General features: G+C 45.8%; 1 protein-coding gene across 9 annotated transcripts in view; it reads left to right on the top strand.

Annotated features, from left to right (window-relative positions):
• LOC107663200 (nuclear receptor coactivator 6-like) overlaps positions 1–8,753 on the top strand; it is a 29,014-nt gene that overhangs the window by 11,285 nt on the left and 8,976 nt on the right. For 5 of the 9 annotated variants that reach the window (XM_016453370.1, XM_016453369.1, XM_016453375.1 and 2 more), the window contains 6 exons: positions 1,303–2,151; positions 2,238–2,369; positions 2,485–3,871; positions 3,969–4,084; positions 4,177–7,602; positions 7,699–7,734. In XM_016453370.1, the coding sequence (XP_016308856.1) occupies positions 1,303–2,151; positions 2,238–2,369; positions 2,485–3,871; positions 3,969–4,084; positions 4,177–7,602; positions 7,699–7,734 (5,946 nt within the window). The remainder of the gene's footprint in view (positions 1–1,302; positions 2,152–2,237; positions 2,370–2,484; positions 3,872–3,968; positions 4,085–4,176; positions 7,603–7,698; positions 7,735–8,753) is intronic. The other 4 variants (XM_016453376.1, XM_016453373.1, XM_016453374.1 and 1 more) reach the window with 2 other exon arrangements.

Genomic DNA, 8,753 nt, shown 5'->3' on the forward strand with positions numbered 1-8,753 from the left:
TTAAAAATATTTAACGCAATTAACGCAGGGGCGAGGCTAGGGTTGGCCACCCCACTCTCAACTGCCTGCTTCTGTCACTTTTTCTCTTGACAAGAAGTGCATTTATTCAGTCGCAGAACGACTGAGAGCGGGAGACGTTTCAGACGCGTGCTGCTCTTCACAATCGGTGCTAGGCGCGAGTCAGGCGAGCTCTCTTCAATTGCACGCACAAAGGTGCCGGCGTGCGCTGTAGCCTGTATCCTTTCATATCAAAGCACGAGATAAACTACGTGCATGCAATGCTGTGTTAGTTAAGTCATGAAGTTACCAAAAAGGCGATTAAAGCTGCCTTAAATCTGTGCATGCATGTAATATATTTTATATGAGTCACATTTAAGAACATGTCTCTGAAATGGTTTTCAAAACTGTCCTGGAGCAGCCCAGCACTGTCTCACTCATCTAACACAACCGATTTAACTCGTCAGTTCGTGTTTATTTTAGCACTTCAGTCAGTGAATACGCAACCTGCAAAACACTAAAATAAATATCAAAGAAATAATAGAGTTAAACAAGAAAGTAGCCTAAATAAGAAAGTTAAATACACCCTGTCTACAGGACGCGAGCTGCTCGGCGCGACAAAATACTATAAAACTCATTATAATCAGTGATGCTACACTGGATGCGGCACGACACGACATGACAAATCCCCGACAGTAAACTGAGGTACTGACACAGAGTTCAAATGTCCTGTGTAGACACTAGACAGACTCAACCTGTTGCGACACGATGGTGTAGCGTCCGGAGTAGACACGGTTCACTGTTCCGCTACTGTTATTACTGTTATTACACTTGTACACAAAACTTCGTATTATGCTTGTTATAGAGTGCGTGACGTCACGTGCACTACCGCCGGTGGCAGTATGACGTGTGACGGCGACCGTCACAGCCCTAGTGTTCGATTATCATGCATCTTTAGCAAGGATTCGCATGTTTCTCAAATGCTCATGAAGAAGAGCGTTTGTGCATTTGACTGAGTCATGTAATTGCATCTTTGCTCAGATTCCTTTTATGACACAAGATTAATGTAAACACAGCCCACTGTGAACACTCTTGTAATTCGCTTTAACCTTTTTGAACTTTATGAATTATTTTAGGTTTAAGTGTGTGTAAGGAATAGGAAGCAAGCAGTGTATGGCTGTTTCTAAAGCATGCAGTGCCATCTGCTGTTAAAAACTAAAAGCATGTGTTAATCTGATTAACAGGGATTTAGTTCTCATTTCATGCTTCAGAAGTTTTCACATTTCTGTTCACACTTTTTTTCAGACACAATGGATCCCATGCTTTCAGGGCTGGCCTTACAGCAACAGCAACAACAACTCCAACATCCTCAAGTGGGACATGGTCCACTCGGTAACTTGGGCCCACAGGGACATCACATGCAAGCCATGCAAGCAAATCGACAGCTAAATCCAGCAGCCCTACAGCAACTTCAGCAACAACAGCAGCAGCACCAACAACAGCAGGTTCAGATGGCTCAACTAGGTGGTGCACGTGGTCCTTTCAACCCCTCCAACCAGATGCCTGTACCCCCTGGCTGGAACCAGTTGCCCTCTGGTGTTCTCCAACCACCACCTGTCCAGGGTCCTATGGGACCAGGTTGGAGGAAAGCCCCACCACAGCCACAAATGGGGCAGCGTCAACCCTCTTTGGCATCTGTTCAGACGCCCAATCATCCACCACCACCATATCCATTTGGAAGCCAGCAGGCCGGACAGGTTTTCAATACAATGGCACAACATCAGATGCAGCAACAGCAGCAGCAGACAGGGGCAAACCCGTTTGCAACCCCTCAGCCCAAAGTCCCTCAGGGAGCACCAGGTGTAGTTGTCTCAAGAGCGCCTCCTCCTCTGCCTCCCTCCTCTGCCCCTCAAGGAAGTCTCACAGCCAAGTCCCCTGGTTCGTCGTCATCTCCTTTCCAACAGGGCTCACCTGGAACACCTCCAATGATGGGACAGGGACAGGGGCAGCTTGGTCCACGTCCCACAACCCCCCAGGGTTTCCCACAAGGTGTTGGATCTCCAGGAAGAGCTGTGATGGGCCAGCAAGGAAACATTCAGCCCGGCTTTATGGGCATTCCACAACATGGACAGGTTCCCCAAGGTGGAATGGGAGGTATGTTTTCAGATATTCAATGTAGAAGTGATTTTGTATTGTTATTAATTTGGTTACCTGTAATTGAATATGTATATATTTTGCAGGTATGCCCAAACGAATGCCAGTGGGGTTCCCAAATGCTCCTGTTAATCAGAACTTTGGACAAGGACAGGTTACTACCACTGGAGCAGGTAGTACGCCTCAAATACAAAATAGTCAGAGCATGGCAAACACTGGTAAGATGTGTGGATTGTTTTAATACTGTTTTGAATCTTTTGTTCTAATATGACGTTTTATCCACTTTCTATATACCAAGTTTCAACAAGTCTAAACAAGAAAATCTCATTATAGGCGTCCAGTCATCCGTCCCAGCGCCAAATCACATGCAGTCAAATCCCCTTCAAGGTGCTGCAATGACTCACCACAGTGGCATGCCAGCTCAACCCCCAGGCAACACCTCAGGAGGTAGTATGGGACAACCTCAGCAAGGTCTTCAGACTCAAATGATGGGTGTACTACAATCACAACATCAAACACAGGTTGTAGCTTCCACTCAAAGTCAAATGGTACAAAGCCAAACAGGGGGCCAGACTGTTTTGTCCAGGCCAGTGAATACCGGGCAGCGAGGAATGACCCCTCCCAAGCAAATGATGCCACCACAAGGTCCAGGGATCATGCAGAACCAAAACCAGCTGGGTGGAGGACAGGGACATCAGGCTTTATTGCTTCAGCAGCAACAACAACAGCAGCAGCAGCAGCAGCAACAACAACAACAACAGCAGCAGCAACAACAACAGCAGCAAAATGCTATGATGGAACACATTGTAGCTAGTCAGATACAGGGTAACAAGCAGGCCTTTGGCCCAAAAGGTCAACCTGGTGTAATGCAAGGCCAGATGATGAGGGGTCCTTCACCTAATATTCAGGGTAATATGCCGCAGTTTCAATCTCAGATGGGTCAGCAACAAATGACTCAACAACAGCATCAGCAACAGCAACAACAAATGGCTCATTTGCAACAACAGCAGCAATTACAGCAACTACAGCAACAGCAGTTACAACAGCAACAACTACAGCTGCAACACCAGCAGCCACAACAAGCACAAATGCAACAACAACAGCTACAGCAACCCCATCAGCAAATGGTACAACAACAGTCTCAACAAATTCCAATGAATGGCAACCCCAACCAAGCATTAGGGATGCATGGGCCTCAAATGCGACTTCCAGGAAATCATCATTTAGTACAACAACAGCTTCAGCAAACACAACAGCAACAGCAGGTGATGCTGCAGCAGCAACAGGCTGGTCAGCAGCATCAACACCAGTTAGGAGATAGTAGTGGAAATGCTGATATCAGCCAACAAATGGTTCCAGACCTGCAGAATCAGCAACAACAGCAGGCCATGTTGGGAAATTCTCAACATATGCAGGTTGGCAATGGCCATTTTCCTGGTCATGGCATGTCCTTCAATCCTCAGTTTGCTGGTCAGATGCCAATGGGAGGCCCATGTGGACAAGCGGGTGGATTTGTGGTAAACAAGGATGTGACACTAACCAGTCCCTTGTTAGTAAATCTTCTCCACAGTGATATTTCTGCCAGCCAGTTTGGTCCTGGTGGGAAGCAAGGAACAGGTGCGGTTGCTGCTGCTAACCAGGTCAAGCCTAAAAAGAAGAAACCTCCTCGTAAGAAGAAGCCAAAAGTAGAGGAAGGACAGCAGTCTACTGACGGTCTGTGGTAAGAGCTTTTTATTCTTTCATTTTTTTACACTGAAGCTGAGTAAATGACTCTGTTGCACTGTTGAATAGAACTACAAAGTTTGTGTCTTTCTTAGTGGTCTGGATTCACTGCCTCATGGAATGGAGGAAGTAGAGATGCAAGGGTTGGGAGGTGATCAAGGGGGTGGCATTGACTCTAGCTCTAAACTTTCTGAATTCGCTAATAGACCAGGTAAACAATTTAATGCCTTTTGATTGATCATTTATTACTTTAACATAACGTTTACTTAGAGTATTTTTATTTACTTACCATTTTATCTTTAGGTCTGCCTGGTCAGTCTGGAGATCAAAGGGTATTACAGCAAATGTCAATGCAGTTTATGCCCCCACAACAGCAGCAACAGATACAGCAAATGCAGCAGCAGCAGCAGCAACAAATGCAGCAGCAACAGATGCAACAACAGCATCAACAGACCCAGCAGCAGCAAATGCAACAGCAACAAATACAGATGCAGAGTATGCAGGGTCCTCAAGGTCAAGCTGGAACATCACAAGGACCCCATCATGTCCAGACCCAGATTCATTCACAACAGTCAATGCAGATGCAACAACAACAACAACAACCACCACCACAACACCTCCAACAACAACTGCAGTCACAGCCACAACAGCAACAACAACAACAACAACAGGCACAGCAGCAGCAACAACAACAAATGATGATGATGCTTAAAATGCAACAAGAAGCTAAAAATCGAATGACATTACAGCAAGGTGGGCACATGCAAAAGGGTTTAGTCAACCCTAACGATCCATCTCAGAGAATGCCTGTATCACAGCCGGGCAACATGCCTGTAATGATCGATCTTCAAGGGCATGGAGGTGTTCCACCTTCTCCTGATAAAGCCAGAGGAATGCCACTCATGGTAAATCCAACTCTGACTGGACCAGCAAGAAGGACACCCCATTCAGAGGTTGGACAACCAACACCACCAGAGGAAACCCCTGGAAGCCACAGCATGCAGGACCGGGGACCCCTTGAAATTGGTCAACAGTCAGGAAATGGAAATCAACCAATGATTCCCAATCAAGGTCCTAATACTCATTTAATGAAATCTGTGCCTTTATCAGTGCCCCACCAGCCAGGAGCAAGTCCCCAACAGCAGTCCCAGCAAGTGGCAACAATGGCTGGCTCACATAATATTCACTTTTCCAGTGCTCCTGCAACTTCCCAAAGTTCCCGCCCTAAAACCCCTAACCGAGCCAGTCCTCGGCCATATCACCACCCTTTAACTCCAACCAACCGTCCACCTAGTACTGAACCCTCTGAAATAAATCTGTCCCCTGAAAGACTGAATGCCTCTATCGCTGGTCTTTTCCCTCCAAAAATTAACATTCCTCTGCCACCGAGGCAGCCAAATCTTAATCGAGGTTTTGATCAGCAAGGTCTTAACCCAACCACACTTAAAGCAATTGGCCAGGCTCCACCCAACCTATCAACTCTTCCTGTCAACAATAATACCAGTGGCAACAATAATGGCCCTCAGTCTTATACATCAGGTGTTGGCATGGTAAGCTCCGGAGGAAAACAAGACAAACCGACCGGTGTTGGGCAAGCTAAAAGAGCTAGTCCCAGTAATAGTCGTCGATCCAGCCCTGCCTCAAATAGAAAAGCTGCCACTCCAAGCCCAGGAAGACAGAAGGGTGCCAAAGTGTCATTGACATCACCTCCACATCCGCAGCAAATGATGGTTAGTCCACAGAACATGATGGTTAGCCCCAACTCAGTGCTCCCGACTACCTCTGCATCTTTGCCATCAGCAGGACCTGGAGAATCACAACAGAGTTTAAATTCTCTGCAAACCCTACCTGGTAGTGCCGATACAATTAGAGATGGCCAGGTAGTGACTACGCAAGCAGAGCAGCATCAGGCAGTTCAGTTTAGAGAGCAGTCTGCTCCTAAAATGGCAAGCCCTCGGGTGCCTTCTCAGGAACCCAAACGGCAAGAGCTTAGCAATTTGGTTGAACAGCGTGCTGAAGATAAACAACAACCCCGGACAACACCACAACATGACCATGGCTCTGCTGTATCACCAGCATTTAGAGATGCTCCAACATCTCTGAATCAGCTATTAGACAACACAGGCACCCCATCTTTGTCAGTGAAATCTCAAAATATTCCTCAAGTGGGTGGAGAACCAGTGCAGAAAGAGAGCCCTCATGCTCCACCAGCTCAGGAGAACCAATTCAATCCTGTTGTCTCACAGAGCACTAATATTGGCACCTCTTTGTCTACATGTGAAACTGATCAGAAACCTAAACCTGCTTCAGTATCAAGTCCAAATCTTGTAGCCAGTAGCAGTGCGAACCTGCAGTCTGTCAGTGCTGTATCAAGTGTTAGTTCAAACCAAACTGTGCTCTTAAGTCTCACTTCAATACCCAACCCTTCAGTAAGTTCAAATCACAATCTTATACCCATCTCAAATGCATCTCAAACTGTCTTGCAAAGGCCTATCTCATCAGCGCCAACGCCACAAAATCAGATCACGGTCTTTGTAACTTCTAATCCCATTAGCTCTGCTACCAACACAGCTTCTGTGGTTCCTCCTGCTATTGTATCCAAGGTACTGGCAGTTCCCAATAAAAACATAAGACCTCCTGATGTTCGTCAACAAAATCCTACCCAAACGCGTCCACAGTTCATTGCAGGATCTGTTTATTCAATATTTCAAGCTACGCCGGTATCATCAGGTGCTAACGTTATGTCTCAACCTGTCACTATGGTTGGTCCTATAGTCTCTGCAAATATTCAGCTTACTCCTTCCCCGGTGTCAACTACATCACAACCCTCTGCGCAAGTGTCAACATCTATGCTGACAAACTCACCTGCTGTCAGCATAGCTGCTACTCAGCAGAGCCGCACTGTCATTGGGCAGCTTCAAGTTCAAGTACCTGCAAGTCAGGCTTCCCCTGTAAATGTAGTACCGCCACCTCAACAGCCAAGCCCTGGAGTTCTCAAACAGGATAGTGTCTCTGAAGCTAGTGGCCCGAAGTCTAGTCCTGTTGGGCAGTCGGCGGTACATTATGGCATGTCCTCACCCTTTCAGCAGCTATTGGCTTCTCCACCTGCTTGCTGTAGCCCAACGGCTGTTGTCCGCAGAAGTCCCCTGTCTTCAACAACAATGTTAGCCAAAAGCAGTCAAGTCCAGACTGTTGTAAGCAAACATACCACGCCTAGCATATCTTCAAGCAATGCCAATGATCAAAAAGAGCGAACCCTTGTCACTCAGATCGGAAAGACACTGGATGTTGCCACAACTAAAGCTTCTTGTGCGGCTACGTCTAAAACGGTATCTGTACTCCAGCCCACTGCTCCAGTGACTGTTCCAGCTGCTCATATAGCATCTCAGCAATCTGCACTTCCTCCAAAAGTGTCTTCTTCTGAACCTGTGCCCACTCCTTCTCCAGTCCCTACTTCTACACCAACGTCTAATATGCCGCCACCAGCCTCTACCCCTGGAATGGTTCACCTGTCTAGTCCTGTTGCTACTTCTTCACCACCTTCTAGTTTGCCTGCAGTTTTAGTTTCTGCAACCATTGCTGCTCCAGGACCTCCCACTACAATCTCCGGCCCCTCCACAGTAACACCCGCACAGCTCTCTGGGGAACAGCAGCCTTCTTCACTGGTGGAGACTAGTGCACCTGACTCTGCTGAAACAAAAGCAATTGTAGATCCTCCTGGCATCTCAGGTAACTACTTGATGGTATCAAGGCAAATTCATTAGTTGTCTAGTCAAACGTTAATGATTTTTACTTCTTAGTCATTCTTTTTATTTAACTTTACAGCTCATCCTGAAGACCAATTTTCATGTGACCGAGCTGGTAAATGCCTTTTTAATAAAATCTATTTCTACCCATGCAAATTGTAGTCATATGCAGGGGCACTGCTATGGTTCCTGGGCCCCCTGAACAAGTACCTTATGATCAGGTCCCTTGGAATCGTCCTAACCTTCCTACCCATTAAGGCGCCCTTGGTCATATGTGAACTACCTTAACCCCAAAGTATACTTACGCATAAGACCAAATGCATAGTGTTTCGAAGTACACTCCATTTCATATAGTACAGGAACACAGGTGCAAGACACATGCATGCTAATTTTTTCTTTGTTCAGTGTCTGTGCTATTTCTCTCTGGAAGTTACGACCGAAAAATATGTCTTTGAGCTCTTTCAACTAGAGTTGCAGGTATCTCTCAGCTAGGAATGTAAAGATGCACCCCGAGTTGGTTGAAAATTTATTAAAATGTTTGATGATTTAAGTTGGTTGAGATATCAAATCGTGATAGAGTTGGGGATGGGGGTTTATCTCTATGTATCTCTGAGGGGAACTGACTGTCTTTAGAAATAGGGCTGGGTAAAAAATATCGATATCTCGATATTAATCAATTCTCATTTTTACGGAACAATATCGATTCTTAAATCCCAAGAATCGATTATACTAGCCTGTTTTCAGTTAATGGACGGAACATTTCCAATAATTTCCAACAGGGCAATTCCCATCCAATATATTGCAATAAGCATTGTGCTTTGGTACTTTTAATATGAAACAAAGTCTCAGATTTCAAACAATAAATGCCGTTTTGGCACTGTTTAATGTGGAGTGATAGATCGCGCTGTAGCGCCTCAGTTCAACAGACGCGGCAGCGCATAGCGCACGTGAATTGATCATCTCCACATTAATACCAGTTTCAGCACATAAACAATAAACATGACTAAACATCCGAAGGTAAGTTAAAAGAAAGAACTTTACAATCCGTATTCTGTCTCATGTAATCGCTCAATCAGTGTTTCAGCCACGCAAAGACGTCAATATAACGGCTTGTAAACAATGTCACGTAACGTC

Source organism: Sinocyclocheilus anshuiensis, unplaced genomic scaffold, assembly GCF_001515605.1.
Source record: "Sinocyclocheilus anshuiensis isolate Anshui unplaced genomic scaffold, SAMN03320099.WGS_v1.1 scaffold2253, whole genome shotgun sequence".
In the NCBI taxonomy this organism is placed as follows: Eukaryota; Metazoa; Chordata; class Actinopteri; order Cypriniformes; family Cyprinidae; genus Sinocyclocheilus; species Sinocyclocheilus anshuiensis.